Source organism: Armigeres subalbatus, chromosome 2 (genome assembly GCF_024139115.2).
Source record: "Armigeres subalbatus isolate Guangzhou_Male chromosome 2, GZ_Asu_2, whole genome shotgun sequence".
Taxonomy (NCBI): Eukaryota; Metazoa; Arthropoda; class Insecta; order Diptera; family Culicidae; genus Armigeres; species Armigeres subalbatus.
Window position 1 is genome coordinate 32,714,086 of NC_085140.1, and position 20,171 is coordinate 32,734,256.

General features: G+C 40.7%; 1 protein-coding gene across 3 annotated transcripts in view; it reads right to left on the reverse strand.

Annotated features, from left to right (window-relative positions):
* Window positions 1–20,171, reverse strand: part of LOC134218433 (uncharacterized) — a 914,466-nt gene that overhangs the window by 44,563 nt on the left and 849,732 nt on the right. For all 3 annotated transcript variants that reach the window (XM_062697419.1, XM_062697417.1, XM_062697418.1), the window contains one exon: window positions 16,017–18,156. In XM_062697419.1, coding sequence (XP_062553403.1) covers window positions 16,017–18,156 — 2,140 coding nt within the window. The remainder of the gene's footprint in view (window positions 1–16,016; window positions 18,157–20,171) is intronic.

Genomic DNA, 20,171 nt, shown 5'->3' on the forward strand with positions numbered 1-20,171 from the left:
ACAAGCATTATAAAATAAATTCAAATTTTCAACTATATCAGTATTGTTTTTTCACGATTTTAGATATTACAAACTTTTTTTCCATTTTTCAGGACATTTGATGGAATTTTCGTCAAGTGCATCCAAAAAACATAAAATAGCGAAATATTTCTAGCTGTGTGGTTAGTAGCTCTAACTCAACGGCAAACAAACACCACTGGAATGCTAAATTTAGATCCGCATGACACGGATTTTGTTTTGTGGAAAAATATAAACACCTGGAACGAATCAAAAATTTAATAATGTTTCCACACCTGTGGCTCTGTGTTGAATCTAATAGGTCGGATATTTGAAGCTGGGTTTTGTGATTGAGATATTTGTACAGTCTGGAAAAAACGGATGATTGAATCCCATAAACGTCACATGTTGGCTTTACTGATTTCCATTCCCAAGGTGCCTTCGCATGTTATGAAACTCATAAGTTCGTAGCATTTGGATGGCATAGACTGGATCTGATTTTGTGATCCTGGTTATGTGCAAAATGGAAAGAGCAGCGTAGCAGTGAGTGATGAAGAATGAGTGTCTCATCTATACTGTTTAATCTCATGCAACTTGAAATCGAAAAACTTGATGAAATCCATAATTGTACTGATTTTTGAAAATTATCGAAGTGATTTTGATGACTCAAGTTGAAAAAACACGAAACACTGAAAATGGCTGTTAAGTTGCGTATTTATCAATAAAGAAAACTATTTCCAGAAACCTTAAAAATCTTTCAAAATCTTCAAACCGCATCTCCCTATCCACAGGTGCAAACCAGTAGCCATAATCGAAACTGCCAACCAATCGTATCGACATCCCACTGGAATGCGCCAATCGAAGTCAATTGTCTCTTCTCTGCAACCTGTAACCGTGTGAATCTCCTTCCACACAACCTTCTCCGCTTTCCCAACCACCGCCGATAGACGTCAATGAAAAAAGGGAAAATTTCTGCGAAAAACCCCAAAGGAGCTCTCGGGTGGAAAGACACCTTCGCCTGTACAGCAGCGGACCGTATCACACGAAGGACACCGGAATAAATTGAATAAGGAGATAGGGGAGAGAAAAAAAAAACGATGAAAGAATTGGAACAGAAATTCGAATCAAAACTTTCGGATTAGATTACTGTCGACCGGTGTTTTCCAAGCGGAAGATAGTGGGTGCTCGAGGGGAGATGTCACCGTTTCCCTACGGAATACTTTTTTTTTCTGTGGTGGTCCTTGCTCGGCTGCATTGCTGGTAGCGAACAAACGAATCGTAATAAAGTCTATAAAATAATCGAATTGAACGGAATATAAACTGTGCAATAAAGATTATGAGTTCATTTCTCGGTGTGCGGGGGTGTTTTTTCACCTCACCGCTACTGACTGGAAGCCGAGCTTATGGCGGAACACTGTGGCGTGTATTTGGAGGAGATTTTCTTTCGGTGAATTGTCCTTACCGCGGGTGCCCTCCGGGTTCGGTTGGGCTTAGGAGGAAATACCCGCGATGTGTGTTGCGATAAAAAGTTTGTTTTTTTTTTGTGTGTTCTCGTACAACAAAGTTGTATCGAAAGGCTATGAATTCCATGAATTAACTTCAGCGAAACACATTCACAAATCTTTGTGTGTAGTATTATTAAAGATAAGCAGGTTTTTTGCCAAAAACTGTTACATCTTCTCATTAGTTGAGCACTTTTTGTTGGAAAACTTATGCTACAACTTCTTTGTTTAGCAATCTAAAGTTAATAAAAAAAAGCAGCGTATCTATCGAGAATTTGAAGAGAGAGATCGACTGAAAGTTTTGTTCTGGAATTTTTTGGCTTTTTCAGTCTTATGTATTAAAAACGATGTGTTCTATCGAGAATTGTGTTTTGAACAAGTGAGAGAAAAACTGTTTCATCCCTAAGATGATTTAATAGGGGAATTTTATGTGTGACAAGAATGGAAATTGGTTGGAAAATTCGTCGTTTTATTCCTACAAGTGGAACTAAGGTTTTATGCATATTTGCTGGTATAAGAAAATTGCTGAATGTCAACAATCAGCGTTTTAAGGCATTGTAAGAAGACGATGCCCGATGGCGAAATCTTCCAATCTTCCACACTAAGACGAACAGTTGGTGGGAAAGAAAACTGTTGACAGTTGACTCCGTGAAGGTCAGGAAAGTGTTGTAGACCTGTTCACCATTTTCAAAAGTATTCCAGATTCAAAGTGCCACCCCTCTATTTCAATGAGTATCTTAAATGGAGTCTCCTGACCAATTTTCAGCCAGATTTAGCGGACCATCAAACGAAATTTGTGATTTTCCAGACTTTTTCACAGAAATGTCACCATAGTCTGCCGTGTTGAATAAGCCTAATAATATCCAGCCCTTTATACACCTGGTACAATTCGTGGTTCATGCGGCGCTGGCAGATACCATTCTCCTGTTTACCGCCAAGTATTGTCCGCAGCACCTTACGCTCAAACACTCCGAAAGTTCTCCGATCAGCCTCATTTAACGTCCATGTTTCATGACCGTATAAAGCCACCGGAAGAATCAGAGTAGTATACAGCGCGAGTTTTGTTTTCGTTTGCAGACTACGGGACTTAAGCTGGTTACGAAGTCCGTAATAAGCCCTATTTGCAATACGCCTGCAATACGTCTTTTCACCTCGCGGGAAACATCATTATCGCACGTCTCTAATGTTCCAAGATACACAAATTCTTCTACCACTTCAAATTTTTCACCATCCATCACCATTTGGCTACCACCACCACTAATGAACCCACGTTGATTGCCAGCGACCATGTACTTCGTTTTGCTGGTATTGATCATGAGTCCAACCCTCGCTGTCTCCCTCTTAAAAGGCAAAAAAGCCTCTTCCACGGCACAGCGATCAATCCCGATAATATCGATATCGTCCGCAAATCCCAGGAGCATATGCGATCGTGTGATAATGGTACCGCTCTCCTAATCGCTCCCTCGAGCGCTATATTGAACAGTAGATTCGAGAGTGCATCACCCTGCTTTAATCCATCTAAGGTAACAAATGACGTCGATATTTCATCCGCAACCCTTACACTTGATTTCGATTCGTCCAACGTTATTCGAATCAGCCGTATTAGTTTCGCCGGAAAACCATGTTCAAGCATAATTTGCTTCCGTTTCACTGAATCGTACGCCGCCTTGAAATCAATAAACAAATGATGTGTCTGCAAGTTGTACTTCCGGAATTTATCAAGGATTTTTTTCTCAGGGTAAACATTTGATCCGTCGTTGATCGGCCCTCACGAAAACCTGCTTGGTATTCGCCGACGAAGGACTCTTCAAGCGGTCTCAATCTGTTGAACAGAATACGGGACATAATTTTGTACGCCGAATTAAGGAGGGTTATTCCTCGGTAATTGGCGCACTCCAGTCTGTGCCCTTTTTTTAAAGAGAGGGCAAATGAGGCAGGCATTTCCTCGTCTACCCATATTTTGGACATAATATGGTGCAGAACTTCATAAAGCTGCTCACTGCCATGTTTGAGAAGTTCAGCCGGGAGCTGGTTCTTGACCGCAGCCTTGTTTTTCAGCTCTTTAACAGCTTTTTTAACCTCATCTAGTATAGGTGACTCCACAGCTAGTCCATCGTCGCTAATATTTATTTTGTTCACCGATGCACCGTCACTTCCTCCATTCAACAAAGTCTCGAAGTGTTGCTTCCACCTGGCAGCCACTTCAGTTTTATCTGTCAGCAAATTTCTTTGTTGGTCGTTGCACATGACGGGAGATGGCGCTGTCGTTCTCCGCACGCCATTGACAGACTCATAAAACCTCCGCATATCGTTCTGCTCCATTTTTTTCCTGCGCCTCACTAATAAATTGGTCTTCGTACTCTTTCTTCTTCCTGCGGTGGGTTCGTTTTCCGGCTGCTCTTGCTTCCTTGTACCGATCTCTATTCGTTCGGGTACCCGACATCAACATCCGGTTTCTGGCAACGTTCTTCTCGTCTGTCACTCTCTGACACTCCACATCGAACCAATAGGTCGTTGATGTTGTCGCTAATGTTGATTGCACTTATCCGCTCGTCGAGCGAGGAAAAAGTCCTCTCTACCGACCTGAGCGTTAGCGTCTCCGATAACAATTTTCACGTCATGCTTTGGGCACTCGCCATAGGCTTTTTCAAGACATTCATAAAACGTGTCCTTCACGTCGTCAGATTTATCGTTTGTCGGTGCGTGAACGTTGATTAGGCTGTAATTGAAGAAATTGTCCCGTATCCTCAACACACAGATTCGTTCGCTAATGGGTTTCCACCGCATCACTCGCTTCATCAGCTTGCCCATCACTACGAAAACAACTCCATGCTCTGCTTTTCCGCCGCCGTAGTGATAGATGTTATATTTGAATGCAGTGTTGGTCGTGGGGTCCACGGCTCGGAATTCACGTTCTCCGTATCTGGGCCATCGGACTTCTTGAATAGCGGCCACGTTCACTCCAACCTTCTGCAGTTCACGAGCCAGAAGGCTCACTCGTCCAGGTTCATTTAAGGTCCTAACATTCCAGGTACCGAGTTTCCAATCATAGTCCTTATTTCGCCAGAATGGACATCCAACCGAATATGTCGTTTAGCCGAATAGGTCGGTTGCTGCACGGAAACAAATGCATACCCACAGGCATGAATAAAAAATCATGAAATCATGAATCAGGTCAGTTCATGAAACCATGATTATAATTCATGATTTCAGGAACATTATTCATGGTACTAGGCGTTCCTCATCAGTCAACAATATGCATAACCGGTTATACTTCGAGCACTCCATATCCAAGAAGTAAGAAAGGCTGAGAGGTAGCACGCCGGACTCTCGCTCAGTGGACTCGAGCTCAAATCCCCTGTTGAACTTTTTTTTATTCTGTTGATCTTAACAACCAAATTGTAACGCATTGGTTGCGTTACGCGAAAATAAATCATAAAATCATGATTTATATTCATGGTGTATTTTCATAGCATGAAAACACGACAGATTCATGGAATCATGAATTATTTTCTCGTTTCTGGGAACGGATTTTTACCCGTGTGGAAATGCCATTTGGCAGAGAGGGCCTGTGATAAAACATAAAGATTAAGTAAAATAACTCATTGTGCTCCCAATCCAAAAGTACTGACAAAATAAGTTCAAAGTTTTAGATTTAGTTTCCAACTACCATGCTATTCCTTCCCAGTGCGCTCATGGGAATGCAGAGGATTCTTCGGTCTCTTGTAGCAATTAGTGTCGAACTAATTTTTCTCCACCATCCTAAATGACTGTGAGGACATGGCCAGCATCGTTATCGGTCTTGAATTGAAGAAACTCCGAAGCATGTACAGTATAGTGATTCGAATTTTGACTTTTTTGCCCCCCGATGTTTAAACGATTGCATTTACTTTTTTAATAATCCTCCTAAACTTTTAGCAAATTTGGATGTAATTTGATTGTGCACACGTTATTTGAAGTTTGTATGAAAATTATTATGAAAATCGACCCTTATGTGAAATACCACCTCAGGAACAAATGAAATACACCTCAGGGAACGGTGACCCATGAAATATTTATATACTAGTTGACCCGGCAGACGCTGTACTGCGTAGTAGGCGAGAATACCCATGTGAAATTTCCATACGACTCCTAATTTTAGTTTTTCACGATTTGCACATCCTTACTCTGAATTTTCGCATGAGGAGGTATCATATAAACCCGTCGGAAACGGTAACGAACATATCTGCTGAAGAAATGAAGAAAATCCATCCAGCCGTTTTCGAGTTATGCGGATACGAACACAGACCATTTCATTTATAGGGGTAGCGGCTCAAACCTTGGTCCATTATGCTACGGTTGAGCACATTTATCGTTATAAATCTTCATATATTGCATTTCCAACCAGAATTATTCCACCAGCCGGCTTGCTTACGTTTGGTTTTGACGCCAAATAGCAAAAAACGACGAGGAATGTCCGCAATATCTCATTAAAACCAGCGAAAGTCTCGAGAGAAATGGACAAAATGTCGGCATCCTTGTCCCTATCAGGTGGATATTTTTTCAGCCCACTTGGGACGAGTGATTGTTGATTTCGAACATACGAGAGATAAAGATGGGTTGCTGTTTATAGTACCAGTCATTTTGCTTGCGTTGAATAAAGGCAGCATGCAAACAAATAGAGAAATTCAAATCATCTTATTGAGCGTGAATTCTAATTGGTTGCATGTAAAATACTACCACACTGATTGTGAGAGTGCGTTTTAGATTTCCCCTATAGCACGCTTACCAAGGACATGCTAACGAAAATACTATTATATGAATCATTTATTTCCCAAATATTTACCATATGTGCAAGTGAAGAAGTTTAGAAAAATGAAAACTGTATTAAAAACTGCAGTTGCAAAAAGGCTACATGTTCTAGCCCTCATGTTGTGTCTTCAAACAAATTGCATACGTTAATTATTGGCTGCCGCATAATTTTGAGATTTACTGCTAGTTGAAACCATGGCAGTTGTGTTGCTCTCGCTCTCGCGATACTCTCAAAGAAATTTTTTTCAAAAACGTAAACAATGCTTTAGGTGGGGATGATGCATAACGCACTACTGAAGAAAGCCAATTGTAAAACTTATTCAAGGCAATTCCTTGCTTTGTACTGTGCATAAACAGTTATAACTGTGCCAACTTCTTCTTCTTCTTATTGTCATTACATCCCCACACTGGGACAGAGCCGCCTCGCAGCTTAGTGTTCATTAAGCACTTCCACAGTTTTCAACTACGAGGTTTCTAAGCCAGGTTACCATTTTTGCATTCGTATATCATGTGGCTAGCACGTTGATACTTTTATGCCCAGGGAAGTCGAGACAATTTCCAATCCGAAAATTGCCTAGACCGGCACCGGGAATCGAACCCAGCCACCCTCAGCATGGTCTTGCTTTGCAGCCGCGCTTCTTACCGCACGGCTAAGGAGGGCCCCAAACTGTGCCAACTACCTGATATTATTACACAATTATTCATAAATACAATTATTGGATGGTTGTTTTTAACTCTGCCTACATTGAAGTTTCATGATTGGTACGTGCGTTTGATTCCACTTCTATCTATATCGATCAGCTGTTGTGAATCCTCTCAAAACTCTCACGTGTTTCAGCTTCCCGAGTTGTCTTGTCTTGTCTTGTCTTGTCTTAGCACATGCATAGCCAGTATTGAAAAGCATCCTGGAAATGTCGGTTGTATTTCCGAGCATTTTCTTGTCAGCATTGATATTTGCAGCATATCATAAATATGACACAAATATTAAAACGGCCAGGCCCACCATGCAGGCTTGGAATTGGAAGATAATTCATAACTCGACGGCAATCAGATTATTCTGTAATGAATAACATGATCAACGAAGAGTTTTGAATCCACTAAAGGAAGAAACGGGGACAGCCGTACCAACCGTTCCACATTCAGGGGGTATATGACGTGACGTTGGGAGTGACATTGCTAAGAAGATTAGTGTCACTCCTTGCTGATATAACTTCCAGGGATGGGACACAGGGATTTCTCCCTCATGTCCTGGCTGTTATGCCTAGGCTTAAGCGCCATTACTCGCTCTCTGAAACGAGATAAAATAGAATAAAATTAAATTCAATTAAATTCAATCAATAAGTTTAATAAATTCATAAAACAATATTTACATACCTTGATCACGTTTAATTATTAAATCTATTAGCAATAAAACTAAATGGTTACACCATACAACTAGTGTTGAAATTACGAAACGCATCTGGATGAAGAAATTGGAAGATGTCATCTTGTCTGACACACTATCACTTATCAATTACAATCAACACACAGCACTTATAGGAATCTTTATTATCACTAACAATTTTCCTAAATATTGCTGACAGTTGACATCCAATTGAACCACGCCTACGTCAATTTGGACTCATTCAAACCTCAGTTTCACCAACAAAAAGTCAACTAAGGAAAAGAAAGATAGTCTGTGAACAACATGATCTCTCTCGTGGTCAATCAACTAATAACTGAAAAAATGATTTTCAGTTTTGTAGTCATGCATTACTTCCCATACTTGCTTGATTTCTGAGAAGTATAGTCTATACTCAATAGCAACTTAAACAATTATTTTAAAACAATATTAGACATATAAAACTTTGGATCATTACTAACATGAATAAACTAACTCCTTCATAACTTTAGTTTTTAATCGTTGCTGACTTCGTTTTCGTCTAACGTAAGATAAAAGTGGAGTGTCGCTTACCTTTACTCGGCTGGCTAGTAGGAATAAAATGAAACGGAAAGAAATGGCAACGCGTTTGCTGCCACCGCCCTTACAGTGGGGTGATCTGGCCCTTGGGAAGACCTCCATCCATGCTGATCACGTTGAATACCTTTTTCATGTCGACCGGCGAAAATCGGCGTTATGTAAGGCTGCAGTAGTTCGTAATTCTGTCAGCGGCTTCGGTAGATGATGTCGTTTGACGAAACCCCTTCCGGTCATCGCAAGGAACGTAGTGACGTCATGAAGGCTGTGTGGTGTCCTTTGGAGGTGTAGGTGAAATTGTGCGTTTCGCTTTTCTTACTAGCGGAGGTAACGTACGCCAGAACTATGCGATCAGCAGGGGCGTCTTCAGATGTCGTTTCTTGCCAGGAATTATACTCACGCAACAGTTTGAAATTTTGAAACAAAGACAAAAATGTCACTAGCTAAAAATAATTGCTTCCGTTCCTACCGAAGCCTACTATGCGAATCCCGTGTTTCAGCTTCCCGAGTTGAAAGAATACTTTTTCGGTATCATTTTACAGATCAAAATACTTTTTGCGAGCAATAATAAATCTAAATTATAATGAAGGTATTTGTCAAGTAATTTGACTTGAAATTATTCCCATGAAATGCCGTTGAAAGTTTATCTAATGAAACATACGATCCATTGTATCTTTCCATTATTAAATGAGAAAATATTTGTAGGATTCGTGCGAAAGTTGATAAAATTAAATATTCATACACTAATTGAATCATTTATTTGCGAAATTATGAAGAAAATTGTGTATCGAACCACGAAAGGTTGATGCTTGAATCGCTTTTGCTTGAATCGTGTTTGGAAGCCGTAAGGTAGGCTATTATTTTTGGTATGTTCTGCGAATGAAAGCGGTTATATCGTGATTCGAGAAAAGCATCATGAGGGCCCATTTACAAACTACATGACGTTTTAGGTTGTGAGAAGGTACTTAAACTTTATAAATTTCAGAACCCTACCATACATGAAGCATTACTAGAGGCTTGGTGTGGGTTGAGTTTAGCGTTATTTAATTTGCGAATGAAACTTAACCGCTGAGTGGATTAACCTGTTTTTACAAAAAATCTTAGCAACCTAATCGGAAGCATCGGATATTCTATCTGCAGCTTTAGGTTATTTTCTCCAGTACGGGCTATTATAGGTGAGAATGTTTTGATTTTAGAGTTTCACCTATACTAACGTAGTGCTACAAATCGAAAGCGCATGCCACCATTTGGCTACGGGTGCCCCCAGTATTGTCCAAAAAAGTTTTGGTTAATTATGTCGCTATACTAATAGAAATTGTGAAATAAAAATGATAGCTGACATAGTGTGGTTGTTATCCATTCATCTGATGTGCAAAAGCAGGTATGTTCATTCAGAAAACTCTTTTATTGGGCAAAAGAAAAACTCTAGCACAGCCAGCCTGCATAAGTCAACGAAACATGGCTGCTAAAAACCCGAGTCAAAGTGATTTTTCACGCAAGATAATTGCTTTTGATAGAAGAAGTGTAAAGATCTAGAGTTATGAAGCAGATATATGTTTGATACACTTTTCCAAAGAAGCAGTGGTCAATATCTCCCTACAAATCGACGTATTATCGCTGAAATATTGATTAATTTGCGTGATGAGCCAATGTTACATCCAGGGCCAACATTACCGCCGGTTACCCTATATATATAGATAATCAACACATTGACTACGTAGAATACTTGCTAAGCTGGATGGCAGTTGTTATTGCGAAACGATTTGTTGTTTGGGAGCAAAGTTATAAAGAAAACAAAAATGCTCATTATTGGTGTGAGGGTGAGATACATATATTAGGAATTGTGCAATCCACTTTTAGAGTGCATTGATGACAGATATGCAAATATCGTATAACGGTTTGGTTGCCAACACTGACTAGTAAATAGCAGGCCATGACTTTGGCTCTTTCCTCGTGGCACAACGAACGGAGTCGCACGCGCGATAAGACAGCACACCCCGTGATAGCTACTTCCGCAGAACTAGGCTGCATATTTGGCGATCCTGCCAGGTTGTTTCTGGTTGAAAATAATTGTTTTGTAAGTATCCTGTGGGCGTGATTGGGACATTTTTCCATCGGTTTCGACTCTGGAAGAGCATCGGATTGATAAATTTGCACATCGGTTGCGACTTGTGATGTCGAAGACGCTCTGGAAGAGTGTCGGATTGAATGATTTGTCTATCGGAGTCGATTTGTGATGTCGAAGACGCTGTGGGAAGCTTCGGAATGAATGATTTTCCCATCGGTTTGGACTTGTAGTGTCGAAGACGCTCTGGAAGAGCGTAGGTTAATTTTTTTTTTTTTTTTTTTTGTTGCAGCCCAAGGCTGGCTCACCTCTGATACGTCGGTTAAAATGATTTGCACATCAAATTTGTTGTTTCTCAACGTTTTTTACTTTTAAAATAAAGTTGAAGGCGCTCTGCATAAGCGCTAGCATAAATTATTTGTTTTCTTATCGGTTTCGACATGTGATGTCGAAGCTGCTGTGGTAGAGCGCTGGATTGAATGTTTTGGCTTGTGACGTCGCAGACACTCTGGAAGAACGCCGAAAAAAAAGTTATTGGTTTTCTCATTGGTTTGACTTAAACGCATTTTGGAGTAGCGCCGAAGCAAATGATTCGTTTTCTTATCGGTTTCCACTTGTAATGTCGAAGTTGCCAGATTGAATGATTGGTTGTTCTTATCGGTTTCGACTAAACATGATTTTTTTTTCGGAATAAATTATTTGTTTTCCCATCAGTTTTCTGCTTGTGTTGTCGAAGGTGCTCTAGAAGAGTATCGGATAGTTGCAGCTATTGATGGTGAAGGTTATGTAAAAGAGGGGCGGATTGTTCGCGTCGATGCAACGTTAATGCGGATCAGCAGAACACAAGGTGTTGTTTGGAGAGCCACCGATATTGTTTTGATTTTCCCATTGGAAGGCCATCAAATTGTATTGGATATGGACTGCCGGATCGAATTCTATTGGTTTTGGATTGCAATGCTGGAAATATTTGGGGAAAAAATTAGAAGGAATACAGCTGGAGGATCATGCACCTGAAATAGTTGACATTTCCAAAATGTTAAAAAAAAGCTGGATTTATTTGCTTAGTAAATATCCATTTGCGTATTTGTATGTGGACTTTGAATTGAAATATTGAACTTGGATTGTTTTTGGTATTGGTTTTCAATGAAACATTTGAGTTTTGATAATGGGTGAGGTAACATGATTATTTAATTTAAAAAATGGAATTGGCTTAGTTTCAAATATTTGATATTATTTTAGAATCAACTTTTGGTTATAAGCTAGAGATTGTGTTTGAAAGATGGAGTTGGATTAGAATATTAGTTTTGAAAATTGGATATGAATAAGAAAAAAAAAATAATACTGATACAAAATACATAACCATGCAATGGCAGGCATAAATAAAACTTTCAATTAATTACTGTGGAAATGCTAAAGAACACGTAAATAGTAAACCAAGAACTAGTTGTAATGCAGAGCCATGGAAGATGAAGAGAATGAAAAAAAACTTGATTATTTTATATGAATGTTTGATTTTAGTATTCCATTATAAAAACGTTCCAATGTTGGTCTGGGAATAAAACTTTGTTCATGGAATAGGAATATTGGATTTGTTTCGGGTTCATACATTGGATTTGAGTATCAGATTGGAAAATCATATTGAAGTAATTGAATTCCAATTTGAATTAGGATGATTTTGAATACAGGAATTGAGTACGGATATTGGATATTGGATAGTAAAATTAGAAAAAAAAATGCGATGTGAATGGTTGTTTATGAAAATCCTTAGTCAATATTTTTTTTCTCTTTTTTAGTGAGAGAAGAAGGGGAATGTGATGGTGAGATATATTAGAAATTTGGCAATCCACTTTTAGAGTGCATTGTTGACAGATATGCAAATGTCGTATAACGGTTTGGTTTCCAACACTGACTAGTAAATAGCAGGCCATGACTTTGGCTGTTTCCTCGTGGCACAACGAAAATTAAATTCGATTCAGTATTTCTTCCATAACTTTTCTTGCAAGCATCAAATCGATTCGCAACAAAGACGATCTGTTTCATTGTAAAATTTGATTTGTTGTCGATGTATTAATATGCAAAAAGTCAAAATTTGAATCACTCTAATGTACAGTGAGAATAGCTTTCTAGTCTCAAGTAGACTATTCAATTTGTAAGCGGTGTATATTTGTTGTTTCTGGGCCAATCACGACTAGCAACTACGATATGTACAGTCAATCAAGCAAAGCTAAGCTAAGCTAAGAAGAGGACCAGACGGCCTTGGACGTTCAGGGCGACTGGAAACGATTGGCTCAGGATCGAGTCCGGGGGAGAAGGATACTCCATTCAGCGCACACTCATCGTGCAAGTATCAACCAAGTTATAGAACAAAAACCCTGAAAAATTTATTATTCGTTTCTCAGCACTTTAGAAAAAGGCAATCTTTAAAACTCTTAGATCAGGAAGAGTAAAAACCCCAGAATTCTTTGATAAGATTTTTCACAGAAATTCTCGTGAAATGAATTCGTGCGGGAGAAGTTGCTCTGATCTTTTGGTGGAGCGGTTCTCCAAAAATCCTGAAGAAGAAATTCTAGAAGGAGGAATTATCCAGAGTTTCTGAAAGAGAAATTATTCAAAAATCCTTACGAATATTCTTGCCACAATTCTTGCAGAACGAGTTTCCAGAATTCCTAAAGAATGATTTCCCCAAAATATCTGGAGAATTCGTCAAAATTCGTGGAACAGGAATTTCTCAGAATTTCTGAGGAAGACTGCTCAGAATTGAAGAAAAATGACAGTCTGGAGTTTAAAAATTCTTAACATAATTTTTGAAGGAGGAACTCCTGGGAAAGAATTTTCCAGAATTCTTGAAGAAGGAATAACCCTGCATTCTTGTAATATAAGTTTCGAAGAATTGGAATATCGCAGAGTTCCTGAAGGAGGATTTTCTCAGAACTAAAAAATAAGGTAATCCTCAGAACACTTTTCCAGATTACGGCAGACTACGTTTTGTTATCTATGCAGATACGTATTTCGACCTAAACTGTGAGGCCATCATCAGTGAATCGTACTTGACACAAATTTGAATAGAGTCGAAGACGATAAGACGACCTCACAGTTGAGGACGAAATACATATTTGGAAAGATAACAAAACGTAGTAGAATTAAATGGAAAGTACTAAACTCGTCTTGGACAGTTCCAAATGACCTGTTCGGCCAAACTAGTTGTTCGGCCAAACAACTTTCGGCCAATTCGCCGAATAGGTTTCGGTCAAATGGCCCTTCCCCTGAAGATTATGAGTTTCTCTTTAGAATTCCGTGTGCACTTATTTTTTGTTTTGCCTCAATTGGACATATTAAGTTTAGAAAAGGACATATTTTTGGCAGAAAAGCGGTTTCAACTTCTGATCGGCTTCATCCCATAGATATAGATTCATACTACCAAAAACAGTGGAATGGAAAGCTATTTGACTTGGTTCTTTGGTTACGAAGGGGGGGTTGGGGTCCAAAAACACAATTTTTCCATCAGACATCATCGCTGAACTCATTAGCAATCCATTGCAGTTTTTCAAATTAATTAATAAGTACCTCTGGATACCATCAGGGCAGCAAGGAGGGCATTGTATAGACATAACACAGAAATATTATGTTTTTATGTATATAAAGCGAATTTCAAGACTGAAGGAGGAGTAGCCATGCACCATCATCGCTAGGTTAATTAGCTTGAGAATTCTAGTAAATATAGTTATATTTTTGTTCCTGTTTGTAAAACCAATGATGGTCTGAAAGAGTTGTTCAACGATCGGGATGGCGTAATAAAACTAACGACAGTCATCATCGGCTGGCCATCTCAAGATACTTATAAGGAACCCCAAATCCAATAACGATAATGAGAGTCCCTACTTTCTTGGCTGTTATTTCCGCAGGCGAAATATGTACGGCTACGGCCAACACCTTCTTTTCGGCAGCGAAACGCAACGCAATCAACGGCCGAAAAGGAAAGTGCACGGAGACCACGGCACACGAGGGGATCCCTTCTGGCTTACGTGCGGTCAGTTCCAGGCAGGCACTGCGTGGTGTTAATAAAATGGTAATAATAATAATAACTATGCCTACCTACATAATAATGCCGTCTGAGAAAGCAAGCCGATAGGTTTCACGAAATGAACTCGCTGCGGGCCATAAAGGGGGTTGGCCGTGGTAATGAACTTTTGCCGGCTCGGAATGGGCAGCAGTGAAGTGATGTCTCGTTTCATGGGAGCCGCCGCCCAATGCGATGCCGTGATGCCGTGAAGGTACATTTTTGTGGCTGATACATTTTTGTGAACTTGAACTATCATTTTTATGGCACAGTAGTTATGTCTTCAATAATGTGCCGTCGACTTTTTCAACTAAGTAATCGTTTGGCATTTTTTACCAGTTTTTACTTGCTCTCAAACAACTGAAACTTCTACTGCAATTCATTTGAGATTCAATGAATTCTGAATTCAGTTTTGATCATTTTCATATAAATTTTCAAATATTCATGCATATTATCATAGTATAAGAATTTAAATTTCTTACTAATTTGGCCAACAGCTACGTGGCTGCTAACCGCAAGTCGAGCACATCTGTACATTAACGCCATATACAGATTTACCCGACTTGCAGTTAGCGGCAGTACGGTGCACTACAACTTTTACAGCATTTGTATAATTGTATATTATCACTTAAACTCTTTCAGATTCGGCTATGTGCAGTCACCATTTCTTTATTAATCTCGTTTTGCTAGAGAATATTTGCTTTAAATTTTGGATATCGTTCAATCATTCAGAATAGCTCAATTATCTTGAAATAAAAAGTCTCAATTTTCGAAAATTGTTGATTCACTCCAACCCAGCACCGGAACAGCACATTGTCCGAAATTATCCTATTCGATTTCAATTTGCAGCACGTACCATCGAATCGCACCATTCCGAGCTATTATCCGTCAATCCATCCCACTATTTGATTTGATTGTTGCTTTCTTCAAATCACCTGCAATTGCCACGCCACGGCGACCACACACATGGTGCTACGTTTGCGACGCTCGGCATTGCTTGCCTGCCAATTCCAAGCTCGTAAATCCGTTCATGACCCGTCGTGCGCCTCCACCTTCCAAGCAAATCAAAACAAACGAGACATCAAACGGTTTATGGCATTTGTGGGAAACTCGCGTGACTCCCATGCAGGTTTAAGTTTGCATTCAAAGGTAGAATTATTCGGTTTCCGGAGTTGGATTTCATTTCCGGAGCAGTATCTTTTACCTATTCCAATTAAAGAAACCCATGCCTGTATTAGATTTGTTGCTCTGCTATGGAAGATTTTATGAAAGAAACCAAAATGATCTAACGGATTGAAACTGGAAGTAATTCAGAAGACCAATATAACTGCCAGGAAACTGCCAACAGTCAACCCATGAGGTCGAACTGATTTTCTTTTCCCACTTTCGAACAAACTCCATTCCCAGCGAAGAACATCAACCGACTCGAACCCGTCATTAGCCGCGTACGGTCAGTAAATTAGAATTTTATGCGAGCTCGTTAACAACACGAGCGAATCCGTCCGATCGATTTCCACCGTCCCCAAATTTTCCCACCTTCCGGCGAAGCGTATCGCCGCATCGCGCAAAAATTCGATTCTGTAATAATCACCTTGACATAATGGGCTCATTTATGAATAAAACATTTCATTGCGGGTGGTGTCTTACCTCCATCGGAATTGCCATCGTTGCCGGATCCGTTGACGGGGGTGCCATTCACAGCTCCATTATCGGGTTTCGTTTCCTCGCCCTTCTGGCGCTCGTCACGATTCGGTGCCTTCTCCTGAATCTCATCCCGTACATCGAAGCATTCCACATTCGAACTTGCCGTCTTCTGTTGTTCCTCTGCCACGTGCTGCCGCTGTTGATGGCGCAAACTGTCCAAATGGTTCACCAAGCTCTTGATCACAGATTCACTCGTTTGGTCCCTGCCCGATGGAACGGTCGTTGCCCTCTGCTCCTCGTTCTCCGGTTCCACCTCCACGATCGTCACCGTTGACTTTTCCGATTCGTGCAACGCTCTCCCATGTCCGTTCGCTGTCTCCGAGAGTAGCAACTGCGCGAAGAACTTATCGTCGTCGATGACTTCATTTTCGACTAAAAAATGTACCTTTTTGCGAGACCCCAAAGTTGTTGATCCGCCTCCGTTCAACGGATTCGGCAGATAGAATTGCGACGCGGAATTCCGCTTTGTATCCTTACCGGACAAAGTTTTCGAATATCTGGCACTGACCGAGCTGGTTTTCGTGAAAACATTCTCGTCCGAGGTCAGTTTCACGAGGCGTTGAACCAGCGTCTGATTGAGGCGTATCGTGTCGTAGCTGGGTTTGTCCGGTGGCCCGGCCGGGGCACTAACGGTCGACGCAGGTCGCTTCAGAATCGACTTTATTGCACTTTGTGTCGCTTCGGACGAGATCTGGGAAGGCAGGGACTTGGCGTCTTCATCTTTGGGCGGGGAGTCTTGTTTGTGCTTTGTTCGGGGAGGTCGTTCCGGAATGATTTCCACCCGGTTCTCTTGATTTGGGTCCGGTTGAACCTCAACCGGGTCGTATACATACTCTTCGACGTCATCGTAGACAGGGGGACCCGCATCCCCATCGAACAGTTTTATTCTTTGGCCGGATATTGCCGCAATATTATTGATGGCTGGATTGTACCGATTGGCGTACAAAGTGTCCAGTAGGTTTTCGTACTTTTGCGAATGAGCCGACAGGTCGTAGTCTTCTGTCTCGCTGGTGGGTGAGAATTCATTGTTCAGACCACTACTGAGCGAAATCAAATCGTACGGATTAATATCACATCGCAGAATTGACCTTCGGACTGCTGCCGCATCAACGGCTTCAACCACTGGAATCTCATCTGGCTCTACCCAGCAGTCCTTGAATCCTTTATTGCTACCCCCACGGTTCGCGCTCAAACTTCTATTCCCGCTACTCTTACTCCCCGTAGGGGATACCGCTCGTTTATCAGTTCTACTTCTGCCCTTCGATGGGCTCGTGCTTTTGGCACGTCCCTTCAGCTTCTCCTTAATGCTACTCTTCACAGATTTGCTCGCTTGCTCAGGTTGACTAAGCCTCGACCTTCGCATAAAGTCGTACGGGTCCCCAGCGCTCCCCAAAATAGACGGTCTCGTCTTCTTCCCGCTGTAGGTTGAGGCCAACTTCACCGTTCCTCCTCCTCTCACAGGAGGCGCCAGAAAAGTCGCTCCCGAGGTCAGCCTCATAGTTCCTCCGATCGGAGCCAACGGTAGCCTCGATCCCTTGCACTTCTTACAGACGCTCGCCTTCTTCACGTCCCTTTTGGTTCCGTTCAGGTACTCCGGACAGCAGCAGATAACGACGGCCACCTCCGGTCCCGGTCCGGGCATGGGACAAAACATGGCGGCCGGATGATGGATCATCGCCGCAGCCGCGGGATGGTGCGCCAGTGGATGCCCGGGATGCGGCAGAGGTGGCATTCCTCCCGCCATCGGCGGAGGCATCCCACGCATCGTGCCATACACCCAGGTCGACTCGGCATACTTCATCGAGTGTGTTGCCAGCGCCAGAGGGGGAGGAGCATTGGCGGTTGCGGGATGGTAACGGGCACTGTGCTGGACGTGTTGAATTTCGGAGTAGTCCAGAACCGAGAGGGTGATGGTTGAGGACGATGAAGAGGAAGATGACGATTGGCTGGACGATTTGAGGGGTGAGATTTGATTGGACGAGAGGGTGTTTAAGTGTGAAGAGGAAGTGCTGATCTTCTCGCTGGGTGGTTTCGTTAGCTTAAGACGTTGGCCCCATGTCCGTTTGGATTTGTCGGTGGAGTTCTGGAAAAGAAGAAAAATAATGGTGTTAAAAATGATAAACTTTTTTGAGAAACTATTACAAAAACGATATATTAGGAAGAGACAATCTAAAACTATCGATGCTGTGTACCTTTAGTTCTAAAAACAAACGGGACTGAACTTTTCAAAAATTTAATTTCCCAGAAAAAATCACAAGATTTAAATGCCGGAAAAAATGTGTTTTTTTTTCAAATTTAAAATTTTTAAATTTTTTATTTCAAATAAATGTTTTAAAATACGATACAAATATCCCTCGTACTTTGAAATCTAATACGAATTTATTAAAATTTCACAATTTCACTTTATTTCAGACAACTTTTTTTTTTTCAATTTCGAGAGAAATTTTTCTCGAAATTTGAAAGGAACTGCAAAATTGCTTTCAATTCAAAAATGAATTTTGAAGTATTAAAAAACAAATTTTGAAACTTAGTTTTTTTTTTAATTGCAAAAAATAAATGGACCTTAACCTTTTCCTTAACCAGAACCAACGGATCAACCTTGGCACTTGGTCATGGCCGCAGATGAAGACGACGATGTTGAATGCAAGCCTTTATGTGCGCCTGGATTCTAAGCCAACCATCATAATACATTACTTCTCTATGAATTCGTAAGTAATAGTACCCAACATGGGACATAATCCATCCTTTTTTTGCGTCCTGGGCATCTCGGACAATCCAACCTGGGAGGTTCTCTCCAGGCCCCCGATTTCAGATCTCGCCACCTCGATATCTACAGTTTCTTTCCTATCCTTTGAGAGGACAACAGCTACAGAACCTCCTACCCTATCACAACCCTTCCGCTGGAGGCGAAGCTCTGTCTCCAATGGAACATAAACAGATATGGGAAAAAACTGCCACAAGCTAGAGCTAGTTACCCATTACAGCTTTCTTTGGGTAATCGCACTGTAAGAAGTTAACCCAGTGTCAGCGTCCTCATTGGTAAGGGTATGCGATAACACACTTTTTCCTAACGAAACGAAACGAAACGAAATTTAAAATGTCTATGTTGATTCGGATCGAAACGAAACGAAATTTAGATTTCTTTCGAGACTTCGAAACGATACGAAATCAAGGTTCATTTAACTCGAAATTTTTCAAAACGAAACGAAATTTTGATTTTTTTTTCCGCGGAATTTTTATTGAATTGGTTTTACATTATGTACGCAATTCTGATTCCACTTTTTCGAAGTCGAATAACTGTTTTGCGACCAAAGAGTTATAATAACTGAAGAGGCAATCTATGATAGGTCGAGACGAGCCAGCCCAGGGCTGAAAGTCTCGCTAGTAATGACAAAAAAAATCTATGATAAATCGTCACATTCTCGCCGCATATACCATTGACGATAAGGCAATATCCCAGCATTTGTGCCGTTTTCAAAAGGAATTCATCGTGGAGCGAGTGCTCCCGAATCTGATCAATTTTATATCAGTAAGTATATAAAAATAAAGAAATTGTGTGATTTTCCATATACGGATTAAAATTTCGTTTAAAACCTTAGTTCACCTAAGAATTATGTAATTATGCTGAAGCCTACTTCATATTGTCTTGTCAGCGTGGTTTTACAGTATTGACTTGAAAAAGAATGCTCAGATTTATTTTTTATGAAGTGGGATACTTAATTATGTATCCACATCTGCCAGTTATAGAATTGATATTACTAGATCAACATTTGAAAAGGGCGCATCTGCCAAAATGTATTCCTTCTGATTCTTCGTCTACACTGCCGCTAACCGCAAGTCGAGCACATCTGTATATGGGCGTATACACACCCAACCGGCGGTTGTTAGATTATGTATAAGAATCTACCAAAACCTGTTTAAGAACTGGGCATATGCAAAATTGCTAGATTCTTATACAAATATTGTATAACAATCTAACTTTTCTTAAATTTTTTGAATAAGAATCTAACAATTTCGCATATGCCCAGGTCTTATACAAGTTTTGGTAGATTCTTATGCAGAATTGTTAGAAAATCTAACAACCGCCGGTTGGGTGCA